At 40.4% G+C, this 15595-nt stretch overlaps 2 protein-coding genes across 5 annotated transcripts in view; one reads left to right on the forward strand and one right to left on the reverse strand.

Annotated features, from left to right (window-relative positions):
- The window catches only part of pik3r4 (phosphoinositide-3-kinase, regulatory subunit 4), a 22826-nt gene extending 14275 nt beyond the window's left edge, over window positions 1–8551 (reverse strand). For 2 of the 3 annotated variants that reach the window (XM_037537019.1, XM_017714371.2), the window contains exons 1-9: window positions 8167–8551; window positions 5718–6476; window positions 5497–5630; window positions 4727–5342; window positions 4468–4602; window positions 2707–2928; window positions 2445–2618; window positions 2133–2278; window positions 1720–1923 (exon numbers count right to left, since the gene is read on the reverse strand). In XM_037537019.1, the coding sequence (XP_037392916.1) occupies window positions 1720–1923; window positions 2133–2278; window positions 2445–2618; window positions 2707–2928; window positions 4468–4602; window positions 4727–5342; window positions 5497–5630; window positions 5718–6435 (2349 nt within the window). In that variant the 5' untranslated portion in view covers window positions 6436–6476; window positions 8167–8551. The remainder of the gene's footprint in view (window positions 1–1719; window positions 1924–2132; window positions 2279–2444; window positions 2619–2706; window positions 2929–4467; window positions 4603–4726; window positions 5343–5496; window positions 5631–5717; window positions 6477–8166) is intronic. The other variant, XM_037537018.1, reaches the window with a different exon arrangement.
- snrnp48 (small nuclear ribonucleoprotein 48 (U11/U12)) lies at window positions 8551–15128 on the forward strand. Of its 2 annotated transcripts, none has more exons than XM_017714373.2 (9): window positions 8551–8777; window positions 10554–10670; window positions 11036–11096; window positions 11299–11379; window positions 12111–12296; window positions 13193–13314; window positions 14019–14116; window positions 14333–14479; window positions 14885–15128. In XM_017714373.2, the coding sequence occupies exons 1-9, from the start codon at window positions 8631–8633 to the stop codon at window positions 14946–14948; spliced, it is 1023 nt and encodes a 340-aa protein (XP_017569862.1). In that variant the 5' UTR covers window positions 8551–8630; the 3' UTR covers window positions 14949–15128. The 2 variants fall into 2 exon arrangements, with proteins under 2 accessions (XP_017569862.1, XP_017569863.1); XM_017714374.2 differs by having other exon boundaries at window positions 10557–10670.
- The last annotated feature ends 467 nt before the right edge of the window (window positions 15129–15595 follow it).

Raw genomic sequence — 15595 nt, forward strand, 5'->3', positions numbered from 1 at the left:
TAACCCAACCACCTGCCCACTGGATCAAATCCCATCTGCATTGTTTGTCAATCTCCAAGGACCTACTGCCCTTCATCACTTTTCTCATTGCCAAGTCCTTGGCATCAGGTGAAGTTTCAAGACTGCAAGAGTACCTCCAATCTTGAAGAAACCCATGCTTGACAGCTCAAAAACTACAGACCAGTATCACTTATCTCTTTCCTTTCAAAAATTCTTGAACATGCAGTCTATAATCAACTTTCTCTCTTTCTCACACAGAACCAGCTCCAGGACCCCAACCAGTCTGGCTTCAAACCAGCGCACTCAACAAAAACTGCTCTCATAACAGTGACTGAGAAGCTCCAATCAGCAAGATCAGCCAAACTGTCATCTGTCCTGTTCCTTCTTGATCTCTCAGCAGCTTTTGATACAGTCAACCATATGATCCTTACTGGACATCCTCACCAATCTTGGAATCACTGGCTATGCATGGAAGTGGTTCAAGTTCTATCTGGAGGACCACTCTTATCAGGTAACCCTTATCAGGGTTCACATCCTCTCCATGCACGCTCTCCACTGGTGTCCCACAAGGCTCAGTGCTGGGTCCCCTTCTCTTTTCTCTTTACACTAGCTCTCTTGGTGATGTATTATCTTCTCATGGCTTCTCTTATCACTGTTATGCTGATGACACTCAACTAATGTTTTCTTTCTCACCCTCTTGACACACAGGTTTCCAGTTACATCTCAGCATGTCTGCCTGACATCTCTTCATGGATGGCAGCTCACCACCTGAAGCTCAATCCTAGCAAGACTGAGCTGATAATAATCCCTGCAACTACAGGTCCTCATCATCATCTTGCCATCTCATTCGAGAAGTGATTCTGGGTGGACAGTTATCGTTCTCGACTCACATCGCGAACTTAACTCGGTCATGCAGATATCTCCTGTACAACATCCGTAGGATCCGACCCTTCCTCACCCGAGAGGCCGTGCAGGTGCTAGTGCAGTCTCTTGTCATCTCAAGGCTTGACTACTGCAACTCGCTCTTGACTGGTCTTCCCATGCAGGCCATCAAGCCTCTGCAACTCATCCAGAATGCGGCACCATGGCTCATCTTCAATCTGCCCCAGTTCAGCCACGTCACCCCACTGCTGCACTCCCTTCACTGGCTTCCTGTAGCTGCATGCATCAGATTTAAAACCCTAATGCTTGCCTACAAAGCCAAAAATGGACCAGCCCCCACCTACTTGATGGCAATGGTGAAATCTCGAACTGCACCACGAGCCCTTCGAGCACAGCTCGGCTTGACCCGCCATCCTTCACGGCGCGTTGAAGACAAGCGTCAAGAATGTTCTCTGTACTGAATGAACTCCCACTGGCTGTCCGAACAGCAGAGTCTCTTGTTGTTTTCAAACGCAGACTGAACTCTGTTCCTTTTTTCTGGGTATCAACAGTGACTTTTTGTTTCTAGCAGTACCTGAGCTCAGGACTGTCTTTCTCTCTAGCCTATTGGTAACTAGCAAAGATACTTTCTCTAGATAGACAAAGCACTTCTTGTAAGTCGCTCTGGATAAGAGTGTCTGCTAAATGCTGTAATTGTAAATGTGATCCAACCCCAAAACTTTGTGAACCTCAAAAGCGTCAGCCAATAGACAACAAGAGAGTGAGCTGTGGTATCTAAATGGAGAAACCGGACTGTTCTCACACGTTTGAGGAGGATACAGATGTTTCTCCTCTGACCTGAGACAGAAGTTTCTTGAGCAGTTGAGCGATGGCAGGATCTTCAGGGATGGGGCACTCTGGGATGGAGCCATTGCGTTTCTTCTGACGGAGCAGCAGGTGTCTGAAGAGGCTGCTAATGTCTTTGGAGCGGAGCACATAGTCAAAGATGGAGCGACTGACCGGTTCTTTAAGCACACTCAGCAACACAATCTCCTTATCAATCTGTCAGAGAGGAAAGGAAATCAATTATTACTAAGGATATGGAGTTCTGACCAAACAATTGATGCTGATATTCATGAAGATGTCCTTAAGAAATGATAATGACAATAGACAATGAATCTGAATTACGCTGCTTAATTTCCACATATGGACTGGGGATATCTGAGGATTCAAGATTCTGCATGGGTGACGCTTTTGATGTGCAGTCTCACCTGTATAATAGGCTGGGTAATGAAAGGGTTGAGGTGGGGCATGAGCTTGCAGTAAACATCTGCAATGTTTAGGTGCTGTGCAACTACAGTGATAAATCCTACAGCCCCGTAACGGATCCACAGATTGGGATGGCACAAGAAAGGAGCTAGCAAGACAACAAATATGATGTTATGAAATCATTACTTTCTTCAATTAACCTTCTTACATACAATTTATTTCAAGTTACCCTGATAAATGAGTGTACAACTATGAATGTAATTTATAACTAATGAAAATTTGAATACTATGAACATAGACATGCTCTCTCTTACCAATGTCACTGACAAACTCATAGATGTGTGGTTTCTGCAGCAGTCCCAACTGGCACATGCAAGTCAGAGCATTGAGGGCTTTATAAATGACAAACTCCTCCACATCACTGAGGCCCTGCTGTAGTAATGGCTTCAGGATGGATGAGCTCTGCCACCCCACATAAGCTGCTACCCCTGCAAAAAAAGGTCAACGTTGTGTCCAAGAAAGTTGAGGAAATTGTTTTGCTTTTGCATCAATGAGGGTAAAAAAAAAGTAACTTACCCACAATACTGTCAAAGAAGGCTCCACGGAGGTGCCAGTCGTTTTTGTCATTAAGGAAAGTGATCATGTGGGAAAGGAGCACGTCATTGGCCTTCTGTCTACCAAAGAACACGCAGAGACGTGTGATGCCGTTCTCCATCAGAGTTTGTTTCACAATGTTCTCGGGGTCACTGAGGAGCGTCACCACCTTCTGCTGAACCATTTCATGCAGCGCCTGCAGTTCTGCGAAGAGAATGAGGTTATAATAAAATGTATATACAGAATGCCACATACTCCAAAAGTGGAGATCAAATTTTGAGGCAGATAACTCGCCAAAACTATTGTTAATAGTTGACAGTACAGCCTGAACAGCATTTAACACTTTCTGAATACTAGTTGTTATCTCTGAGTACTAAACACTCATTCTTAAAGTCACCGTTAAAAACAATATTTGCATTTCTTAATTAAGCATATTTTAAAGCTTGTTCATTAGTGCAATTCAAACTACATCTCGTAAGTGGCAACAGTGGATTAAGAGTCAGACTAAAGCCCATCTGCTAGCTCAATGTGTGTTGCTGTGGGGAAAAATCACAAATGTAACCCTCCTGTTTAAATACAGTCTCTTTTATCACTCATATAGCATTTGTCATGTATGTAATTAATTAAAATTTCATTTTATTTCTCATCATCACAGTTTTAGTTGTAATTTTAGTTGTAGTTTATAAGTTTAGTTACTGTTTATGTATTGAGTTATTTTATTTGGCTAGTTTGCTGTTTTTTACAATGGGAAATATATAACATAATAAAATAGCAACCTGTCCAAAATTAATTGATTTGTCAGTCCAAAATGCGTTTTGGATAAATGCTCCATACTGTGCTGTTCTCATGCTGTACTGTGCTTATATTGCAATTCTTCTTCTGTTTAATCTAAAAGCTCTATTTGTTTACATATAACATATTGAACATGCAACATAAAAAAATCTTTGCAAACAAATCAAACTCTCTTTTGCCTGTACTAATCAGCACTTTGATTAAATGTTTATTCCCCACTCATTCATTTTTTTCATGGATGAGTGGGAAATAATAGTGCAGGCCTTGTCAAACTTTGTACTAAATTATATCATCAGTATGAGTGGGTGACTCCAACATGCCAGATTAAAGCACCATACATACTTGGAAAATGATGTCCAAACCCAACCAAACCTGAGCAGCCAGGTTCCTCTGGGTTCAGACAAAAATGTCAAGCTCTAATGAGTACTGCCATACTATATTAGGTACTCTATTTTAGATGATTCATCAAGCTTGTCATGCCTCCATGGTATAGCATCCTCTAACTGTACATTTGGTATTGAGTATTTTTGTGTCTGTTTGATATTTTAGGGACTTGCCTGATTTCTTAAGTATCGTTGCTGTTTGTGACCGTTGTGAAAAGAATGAAAAAAGATGATTCTAAATAGAGAACCAAACAGCAGCATAACAAACGAATGCTTGGGTATTTAAAAGCTTTATGTTAGCCCTAAATACCTTGCTGCTCCCAAAATACTTGATATAATAGAAAGAAAAATCTAAAAAAACTTACTGATGTATGAAAAACTTAACGATGTACTTTACATTAGCTAGTTAAATCAACATAAATTGTTATTGTATATAAAATGGGGAAAAACATTACTATAGCAATTGATTTTATATTGTTGAATCGTAGTACTGCACATCTAAATTATGTAAATGTCTATTACTTGAAATCTTGAAGAACATGGAAATGGCTACTAAACTGTCAGGTACCTGAATCATAGTTTTCATTGGGGTGAAGAGTTTCCTCAGCATCTTCTCCATTTAGGTCCTGTTCGGAATTCAAGTTATTCTCCTGCACCAGCTCCAGAAAACGCAGAGCTGTCTCAGCCAGGTGGGCAATGTTTTCTAATGTAAAACAATACCAATTTGATGAAACAGTATGAAGATAACTGCTCATTGATACATTTATTTGCTTCAGTAGTTTGAGTTTAAGCACAGCGTTTACTTTTCTATATTAGCTCTCTATTACCTGCATAAGCAAGCCTGACAATAGTTGCCTCATCTTGTGCCAAATGTGCAATGCCAGGTAGGATGTATTCTGGGTAGATGTTAACATCATTGCGGGGAACCTCTTTGACAAGTGCCAGAACTTTAGCTAGTGTGCGCACAGCCTCAGCTCTGACGCGAGGCACTGAGTCATTGCAGAAGTGCAATAAGTAAGGAGTGATTCGGTCCAGCAGTATTTCCACACTCAGTCGGCTGGCCAGGTGGAGCACCAACTCCAGCGCCGCCAGCTTAGAATCACAGGAGCGCAGCGTCTGCAGGCAGGAGGTGATTACTGACACTAGCACCACCAGCCCATGTTCTTTAGTCGATCCAAGCTCCTGAGATGCTTTCTCTTGCTTCTCAGCCTTCCCTGCCTCCCTTCCTCCTCCACCACACAGGTTATGAAGGATATTATCCAGGTCCTTTCGAATCACTAACACTCGCTCATCTGCAGACTGGAAGGTCTCTTTGGCAAACTGGGCCATATATGGTTGAAGGAAGGTGTAGAAGATATCTGGAAATGCCTTTCCTCGCTGCTGTTTCAAGTAGTCTTCTGCTGTCAGACGTTTTTCAGGTTCTCGCTGTACCATCTGGGCAACCTACAGATATTATGACACATATTGAATCTTGAAAATGTTGAAAAGGTAACAAACGGTTAAAGTGCTGTATTAACCTTTTGCTGTAGGCATAGGCCATAAGACATGCCTGTACATTAAAAAAATGAATAATGTGTAAAAAAACAAGTTCAAATACCAGTTCTCTGATACTTCGGTCCTCAATTTTCATCAAAACCTGTTCAGTTTGAAAATGTCCCTTGCGATAGGCCAGCAACTGGGAGAGATCAAAAAGCGGCACCCCCTCTGTGAACAGTTCAGCGATTACACAGCCTGAAAAACAAAAACACTGTTAGAAAATCCTCACATAGCTTCATAATGTTTAGAAAAAAGGACTAAATTAGTGAATCTAATTTATACCAGCTGAGAAAATGTCCATAGGCTGTTTGAGTTCTCCTCTGGTCCTCTGACTATTGCTTGTTAGGTCCACGAGTGGAGTGGTCTGGTCACTTTCTGTGGTAAACATACTGCCATCTACAAATCTCTCTGGAGCTATGTAGCATGTTCTCCTTCGAGATGTATCGAAGAAGTAGTTGAAGTCTGCTGGATTGTCCTCAGGCAGGTATGTGGGTTTAAAACTAGCAAAGTCTGTAAGCAGCACCCAGTTCCAGCTCGTCACCATAATATTCTCTGTCTTGATGTCACCGTGACGCACACCTGATTTATGGGCCTGGTCCACAGCATTAAGGATCTGGAACGCGATCCATTTCTTCTCCACATTGTTGAGGAATGGTCGTGTGCTGATACGATCATACAGGTTGTCCCGAACATACTGCCGAAAGAGAATGGCTGCCTTCTCTGTGAGCGTGGCCTTCTGAAAGGGCAAACAGTTCTGGCAAGAATGTAGTCTGATCTTCAGTTCCTCTAGCTCTTGCTTGTAGCTGGTTAGAGGCAATGAGGGATCCTGAATGGCAAAGACCTTCACCACCACTAAACCCTCTCTGTGTTTCGCTCTGGCCACCTTGAAAAATCTGGTGCTGCCCAGACTTTTGTCATATTCATAATCATGGATGTCTGAGAAATAGCTGTCGACAGACAGTATCTGTGAGGGAGCGATTCCAGCCAGCTGATTTCCCATATTTTTTCTGCTTTATCTGAAGATTTCTCCAGAAACAAATCCTATTTTCAAGATAGAAATATACAATTAGAAATCTATCATGATTTGAGAGCAATTTTCTAAATGCTGGTTTAAAAATGTACAGATCAATGTGCAGCTACAGTCTTTGAGAAACAGTTAGATGACAGGAATATAAAATGCAAAACGCTGTTTTAGTGTCTCAGTGGCTCATACATCCCTAAAAAGATGTTCCTTAGGGTTTCTTTTAGCCAATGGTCATTTATTTAACTGTGACAACTAAAAAACACCATCTTAATTCTCTATGATGTAAAAGCTGTTGTATGTAGTTGTGTTAATAACATTTTGTTTCTATATAGCAGTGGTTCTCAAAGAGTTCCTTAGAGACCCCCAGATGGTCCACATTTTCTCTTCAATCCAAGTATATTGGTATATTGGGGGTCCCTGAGGACTGCTTTGAGAACCACTGCTATGTAACACTAAAACAGGTTTGGCCCTTGTTGCAAGTCATAAAGCTTTTCTGGGACTACACAGAGCCCTTTTTGCTAAGAGTGTTTGGCTTCTTGGTTTTCTGAGTTTGTAGGTAGGTAGAGAGTAGGAGAGAGTAGGGCTGAATGTTCTGGGGAAAAACTAATATTCCGACTGCAATTTGATTGCCAAATATTTTCTTTTTTTTTTCTTTCTTTTTTGTCAACATGACCAGAATATCCACTTTTCTGGCCTCTATGTAGTGCGCCAGACTGCCAGTAAGTTATGGTTGTGATGTTACAGCACATGGAGGTTTGGTTGCCTCTGACTGGTCTAACTTCTCTACAGGCAGTTCACAAACTCTGTTATTAGGTTAAATTTGCCCACTTAATAATGTAGGCTATGGTGAACATATTGCAGCACTTCTGCTATTTGAAAACTGCACTCTTTTAAATTGCAACTTCAACATAAAATGCACTCATCTTTCAGCTCTAGCAGACAACAGGGGGTATTTCATATGACAAGCTGTCCTCGACCTTTTCAGGTTTGCCTTTTGGCTTAAGTTATCTGGCTAACTGAGAAATCCTGCTTTTGAGAAATCTAACCTAAACCTACCATCCGACAGTAGTTACCTGACTAAAGTCAATATGATGCCTAGCTTTAAAAATATAAACAGAGAACCTGGGGGAATTTCATGAATCTGGTCTGTTAGCCAAAACTCGGGATATCCCTTCGGCTAGCACGGAGCCCGGCTGGTGACATCCTGTATAAATAAAAATAATGTGTGGCCATGTCTTATTAATGCATGGGAACGAGATCCTAATGCGTGGCCATTATTAGTAAGGTGTGGGAACGAGATCACGGCTTACTAAGTCATGGCCACGCGTTAGGATCTGACGCTTTCCTAAGGTGTGGCCACGACTTAATTATCTCGATCCCACGGCTTACCAAGTCGTGGCCACGCATTATTTTTTATTTATACAGGATGTCACCAGCTCCGTAGAATAGTAAAACATGGCCCTGCTCCGTACATCTCCCTCATACCTGGGGCACAACGACAAACACTAACGTTAAGTCTAATGAAAAGCAGGCAGATTGCGTGTCTATCTGCACTTGCATTAACTGTTACTCTCTTAGCAGATTTTCTCCGTTCACATGCCTTCATTCAGCGTACTCCTGTAAAACATTTACTTGGAAAACCATGGATATTTATGTTATTGCTGTCCTCAGTGCGCATTTATCACCTCTAACGGAAGCCCTACTTACCGAGGATGGCTCAGTGTTGTTTACCTGCTAGTTATTTACTTCCCAGTCGGCAAGATTAGTTTCATGACGGCGGTGATTTTCTAACCTCGATAGCATAAACAACCAGTCAAGCAGCTCCACTACTTCATATCAATAACAGTAACTGACATAAAACATCAAACTGCACCGCAGCTTTCAGTCCAGGCTCCAGAAACACAGGACAGTGCTTGTTGTTGAACCAAAAACGAGACTTGTCATTTGCGGCGCCGCTCGCTGATCTGGGATCGCCGTCCCTCGCAATCCCGAGCTCCTCATTGGCTACAAGGTGGACCAAAACTGATCCAGGACCTGTGGAACGAAGCGGACGGCAGGAGGATTCTTCTTCCGGCTTACGCGGCGTGTGCATCATCAGAGGTCATGGTTAGCTAGCGGAGCTCGGCGGGGCTGTTTGCGGTTTTTTGTCTTTCTCCTGTTCAGAAGCAAAAATGTGTGCAGAGTTTACTTCAGAAGGCGCCCAGGATCGTTTACGGAGTTTGCAGGAGCTGACAGAGTTTACAGAAAGCTGCCGCGGGCAGCTGGCAGAGGTGTTCAGCGCGCTGGGATGGGAGCCGGACTGCGAGACTAACTCACAGGTAGGCTAACTGTTAGCGAGCGAGCTAACCGCCGCCAACGGCTTCCCTGACAGAGACTCCTTTTACATTGCTCAGCGACGACTTCCTCATAAACACTGTTATCAGCCGGGGAAACGTGTCGTCCGCAAAGCCGAATGCTTTAAGGTTCAGCCAACCTTCTGTGTTTTTCACGATGGCTCAGTTTTGTGTGGCGAAGCTCTTAGACTGGATGCGCAGTGACGTTACGCCCACCAGCTCCGCTCTTCAGCTGGAGACTATGGTTTAGCGCCTAAACCCAGCTCTCTGTTATGTATCTCTTTTTTCCTTTCTTCTGTATTCTATTTATTTATGTTCGTCCTTGGTTGCACCCATCCTTTTTTCTTTTCCTTTACTTGCAGTGCTCTTGTAAATTGCGCCTTTTTGTATGTAAATTGCGCCTTTTTGTATGTAAATTGCGCCTTTTGGTATGCATGCATGTTCTTTGTACAATAAAGTTAAAAAAGCTATCGCTAACGGCCACAGGAGCTGAGGTGCTCTGGAGTCCGCTTTACTGTCCAAGATGCCGTATTTAACACATCATTTATTTAATTCCAGTGTTAAACATACACGCGCTTTCTCCACAAGAAAGACTATAGCTTAGCTAGTTCACCGTTAGTGTAGTAATGCAGTTTTGGACGCTGGCCGAGACTTTTTCACACTAAGACCGTATTTAACAGGCGTGGAGAAAAAAGAAAAACGGCAGAACAAAAGGCAGGTTTGTTGGTTCCTCCTGTCATCTCAGCGCTGGAGAACCCACTCATGTTTAGTGAGCTGAAAATGATTATTTCTTTTTTTTCTCTAGCCTTTTTATTTCAAGCATATAGTCATATATATTACAGACAGGTATTACAATCGGATGCCTTACAGCTTTCACATCCCAGAATAAACAAACTAAATAAATAAAGAAGAAAGAAAAACAGAAACAAAGGAATGCCATTGGGATTCACATAAAATTGAAAAGCTCTAAACATGGCAACAGATTTACAATATTTCTAATTTTGCTGCCGGTGCCAATTCACTAATCGCATCAGCAGCACTGTGGCTCTGTTCGAAGTAGCTTCGTGCCAATGTGGCCTAAACTAGCAAGTAGTGTGCAGTTTGGGAACAGTGTTAATTTCTCCAGTACACCAACGATGGAAGCAATGCTGCTATATGCTGCAATCCAAAATGTAGTTTTTTCAGCAGGATGTAATGTTGCTTTCAAGTGGTCTCGGTTTTATCAGGAAAAAAAACGGGTTTCCCCCTAAAAGGCAGCACATGAACACCATTAAAGTCAGGTGTTGGGTACGTCTCTACATGGTACGTTTAAAACATGCCCATTTTATTACTTCTGGAGTTTTAAAACAGAAATATGAAAACTTTTATCAAGCTTTCTGAAACAATTTGTGCGTCTTTTGTTGTCCATGGAGCAAACATCATTTTTAATTGCTGTCTCTGACCTGCAGTGCCATTCTAATTGGTTCATTAGTTGGTCCAGTTGTGTTACCGTGGGGAAAACACAAAGTGCAGGGCAGATGACCTACACGACCAGCATTGGGAAAGACTACTGAATACTGTTATGAGAAGTAGTTTGCAGTAGTATTATGCTGGTTCAGTATTCAGTATGCAGTATACAATGCACAGTAAGCTTTTATGGACATAGTCAGTGTGTCCTTTTAAGCAGAATGAGCTGTTAGTGTCTGCATCTTGGCACTGGCTAAAAGAATAATGATAACCAATACTTAAGGACTTTAAATGTTTCCTTATTCCCTTTTGAAGCAGGAGAAGATGGATGTGTGTTGCTATGATGCAAATCACACAGTTCCCTGTAGGAGTATGGAGAAACACAAAGCAACATGCCAGCTCTTCCAGTTAGGATACTCCAAAGAGGATCAGGTAAAGAGTATACAGTATAATGTATGCCCTGTATAATTATTACTGCTAATCTCTGTCCAAGGTCAGGTAAATAGATAGAGCTAGAATATTGTTGCCTTTTTGTAAGAATATATATTCTTAAATGAAATGCCTTTTTCATTTAAGACCCCCCCCACAACATCATAGGAAGTTGTTTTAACATCAGTGTTGTGATGTAAGAGGTTGCTGGCTTTGTTATACACATGACTACTTAATTTTCCCTCATCCTGAATGTAGAAACTTGCACTTTGCTCCTTTTTGTGACTGATGCACTTAAAAGGGCAGGGGGGGGATTTGTGACTATACCAGATTTGTTTCAAAATCTTGTGCTTACTGCTTGTCCTTAGGCAGAGATGTGTGATCCATCCTTCTGCTATGAGAGGGCTAACATTCCCAGCATAAAACTGGGTGAGTTGCACGCAAAGAGGGGCCACTGTTCAAAGGTCTGCTATTTCACTCATGTAATGGGCGTATGAGGTGGGACTAAGTGTATTCATTACATTTTTGTTTCTGATGGTCATGTGTACCATCAGAAAATAATTACTACAGAAATTACTTGAAGAGATTGGCATCTGTTATTTATTTTATAATGATATCCATCTCCTAACAGATAAACATGAACAACAGCAGGTAATCCTGCAGGCCCGGGCGAGGGTGCCTCCTGTTCCATCTGCAGGATTCTACTGCCAGAGTAAGCTCTTAAACAAGGCTGTCCTATTTTTACATAAACAGCCCACATTTTTCAGGCTCTACATTTTTCTTTTACATTCTTACTTTATTCTACCTGTCCAGTTTAACACAGCTTTGTACTGATCACGGCTGTGATCATTTGGACAAAGTTCAGTACATTGTTTTTTTTTTTTTGTTTTGTTTTTTTTTTTTGTTTTTTTTTTTATTGCCTGTGCAGTCAGGGTTCATTTGTTGCTGACTTTTTAACCTTTCTTTATAAAGACGATATCAGTATGTGTTTTATTTACAGCCATATCCTGTGACCAAGAATTTATCAGCTGAAAATCTTTTGTTTCATTTAAGTCAATACTGTCATTATTTATTTGTGTTCTGTATTTTTTCTAGTAACATGGGTGAGTATTAGAGGATGTCTGGTCAAGACATATTTCCACTCATACTTGCTGTATCCTTTTAAATATATCCTTTTAAGTGGTCTTTTTACACGTTTTGAAATGAGTAGTATTGCATCTTTTACATGTGGAAAAATGTGCTTACAGATGCATTACAGAATCTACAGACTTTTTGTAACATGATGACTCTGGTCTCCTGTTACATGTTGGGAGAATCTGTGTCATTTATGTGTACAATTTTATTTTATTAACCTTTTAGTTTGTATGTTATTTGATACTGATAAGAATCTGAGAAGCTGTGAATAATTTGTTTGATCTCTGTTTGTATACAACTCCTTTTTAGGTGATTACTCCACTGATCCTGCAGATGTGCCACAGAACCACAAGCGAGCAGTTTGTGACCTCACAGTTGCTGACCGACTGGCTTTGTATGATCATGTTATTCAAAAGGCCGTCCAGCGGAGAGCAAACGGACAGGCGTCCAGCAATGAGGATCTTTACGTAGATCTTGTCTCTAAGCTTAATAAAGGTAAGTATTTGTTAAAGCAACAGAATACAAACGGGGTGCTTTTTAACAAATGACTGTTGCTCACTGTATTCATGATGTTTTTATTCATGATAACACGTCTTCAAGTGTTCCATTGTCTTTCTACAACAGTCTTTCAAAGTGAAGAAAGAAGTAAAGCAAAGAAGTCCCTAGCACTCTTTTAAACATTCATATTATTGGCAAATTCTTCTACCAAAAAAGTGTCAGTTCCAAAAAAGATTTGCACATATGAAATGCAAATAAAAACATAAGCAGATGTAAATCCACTTTGTATCTGTGTTTACATGAAAACAGAACAAAGAGAAGATGTTACATTTTTACCTCATCTACTTCATTGTTTTTTATAAATGTACACTCATTCTGAAATGCAACCTGGAGCACATTCCAAAAAATGTTGAGACAAGGGCAGTATTGGGCAAACAACAGGTGATCTGTTTGACTATAAAAGGAGTATCCAGGAATAGCTGCCTTTATAAGCAAGGATGGATTGAAGTTCACCACTTTGCCAAAAAATGCATAAGCGAGTAAACCAGCAGTTTAAGACAAACATCAAGTCGAATGTTTTGTTCTGTTCTATTTTTGTCTTTGCTAAAACATGGTTTATGGTAGGAAGCAGCTTAGAGTAACGCAACTACTTATTTACTTAGCAACTGGTGGTGAAAATGATCAATAACATGAATAGATTGCTTTTTAACTAATCGTACTGTATGATTTGGTGATACAGTTGTAGAAATGGGATTCTGGTTAGTAGCTACAAAAGTCAATGAATATTCCCTGGGACTTGCCTCACCTCTGGATTGTGGATTTAAGGTAGAAATGTGTTGCACTTCTTTGCCAGAGCATCCTGTTATAGTAATTTCTGAATTCTGTAAACATAGATGAGGACCAGAGTGGCCCGAAGTCTCACCTTGAGGTTTTAGCTGAGATGAGAGATTACAAGAGACGCCGACAGTCGTACAGAGCAAAGAACGTTCACATCACCAAGAAGTCTTACACAGAGGTGTGTAATCTAGCTCATCTTTTCTCTTCTCATTGGCCTAATTTGATAGAGCTTGTGCAAAAACATTTACATTGTCTGTGATTTGGATGTGTTGTGGGGCAGAATGCTGAAGTAGGCAGACCTTGGTCAGCAAGGACTGACAAGTACGATCAGTTCCGATGTGTTTTGGAAAACTTGGAAATTTATAGACTAGTTTTCTAATCATGCGTAAGAAAGAAATGTTGATAAAATTACCTGGAAAAGTGTAAAGTTGGACCATTAATCCACTATAATTGCATAGTGTCTATTCATACGTGTTGTAGTTTGGAATTAGACTGTATCCACAAAATTTTGCAGGATGTTGGTAGTTGTGTTTAAGTTGACTTCTTATAAGCAACAGGTGTCACAGAATTTGCCCTGGATACTGATATCCTAAAAATGAGTGGGAACTCTAGGCCTCATTTATAAACATTCAAATGTACAAATTTGATCTTAAAATGATATGTAAAAATTTACAAAAAGTGAATTTGACATGGAGATGTTACCTAGCTGGTATATGAATTATGGTGCTGTGCCACAGGCTTTGGGGAGTATGATTTGTGACTAGTAAATTTATCTTAAGGATAGATTTAGATAGAAATTGATGTGCACTTCTTAGGCCCCGTTGTCTACAGAGTCGATCTACAGGGTATTGTAATCAACTTTGTGGCCCTGTTTTTCTACAGGTTATTCGTGAAGTGATTGATATTCATTCAGGGGAGCTAGCCAAACTGTGGCAGGAGGAGAAAGAGGAAGAGTCCAAAGCAGCACAACACCCCCACAGGTAAGGTTGACTACTTTAGTAAACAAAGCTGCTGTTGTTTTTGTGTAAAAGTGGGAAAACATACTGTAGTATAAATTTACTGATGAGCCTAAAAATTGTGCATGTCTACATATATTAGCAATGGGAAAATATGGACTGAAGTGATGCAGTCGGTATCCTTTTGTTCTGTTATCAATATAGTCTGGTTAATTGGCTCTTGGTGTTTTTATGGTGTAGGAGGCCATCAGGTGAAGGCCGTTCTGGGTCTATTGAGTCACATGAGTCTCACACAAGCTCCAGGGAAGAAAGAAGCTCCCACCACAGACGCCCCCGGAAACGCAGTCGTGATCGTAGCCAAGAGAGGGAGAGCAAAAGCAGAAGAAGGTGAGGCATTGATTTGACTATTATACAGGTAATTCCCAGACATCACAGCAGTTTGATTCAGTCATGGTTCTTTAGAAAACTTTTAAGTGCATCAACATTTCACCACAAGTTGAGTAGTTTATTATTATGGTACAATTCAGAACTATTTTTAAAAACTCACGGAACACACAGACGTGACGAACTATTTATGCAGCAATGAAATACGAACAATTAAAACAACCTTTTTGGCACAAAAAAATATATTTCCTTACAAAAATTTTATATATATATATATATATATATATATATATATATATATATATATATATATATATAATCAAACTCCAAATTATTTAGGTGTTTTAGATGTGACCAGCTTCCTCACATCAGTGTGTGTTGAACCCTTTACTCTCTCTTTGTCTGCAGGGATTCCCATTCTCCTGACGAGAGACACCACAAGAAGAAAAAGAAGAAAAAGGACAAGTCATGAAGTGTTTAGTTATATTTAGGTCAGACAACAGCATGCGATGAATTCAGATGCACTGAGTATAAAGAAATCTGTCCCAAGAAGGTAGAACTGTATATCATTACCTGCCTTTTTTGCCCATTTAGCTTTGTACAGTTTGAATGGAAACGGCTAAATAAAATGATTAAATGATAAAATGATAAATTTGTAATGCTTTTCAAATGATGAACAGTCCTGAAGTTCCTAAATTCTGTTTGATCCGTGTTATTCCTGACACGTTTGTGATGGCACCGTTTTTGTGAGCTGTAAAATGCAAAGGTCATGGGTCACTGTAACTGTCCCGTCTAGAAAGAATCTGTTACAGCGGTGTCGTAACTTGAACAATTTGGCAAGTGGGCCAAAGGTTACTGAGGATCTTTTACACACATTTCCATACATAAGTATTCAGATTTTACACCCTCAAGGAAACTGTAGACATTTGCAGGAGTGTATAAAACTCATTCTAGAGTCTTATAGTCATTATTTTGTGGATAACAGTCCTAAAATTTGCTGTTCAAACAGAGCTAGTTAAATCTTTTGTGAAATGCGCTTAGATAAAGCATGTCAGCTATGGAAAGAATCAAATTATTTAACAAATCCACAGGAAGGCAGATTTGTTTGGTATCATTTCA

Source organism: Pygocentrus nattereri, chromosome 3, assembly GCF_015220715.1.
Source record: "Pygocentrus nattereri isolate fPygNat1 chromosome 3, fPygNat1.pri, whole genome shotgun sequence".
In the NCBI taxonomy this organism is placed as follows: Eukaryota; Metazoa; Chordata; class Actinopteri; order Characiformes; family Serrasalmidae; genus Pygocentrus; species Pygocentrus nattereri.

Excerpts from the sequence above, each read along its gene's own strand:
- snrnp48 (XM_017714373.2), top strand. The coding sequence starts at position 8,631 with ATGTGTGCAGAGTTTACTTCAGAAGGCGCCCAGGATCGTTTACGGAGT. Across the intron at positions 11,380-12,110 it reads TGCAGGATTCTACTGCCAGA|GTGATTACTCCACTGATCCT; the intron begins GTAAGCTCTTAA and ends ACTCCTTTTTAG. Across the intron at positions 14,480-14,884 it reads GAGAGCAAAAGCAGAAGAAG|GGATTCCCATTCTCCTGACG; the intron begins GTGAGGCATTGA and ends CTTTGTCTGCAG.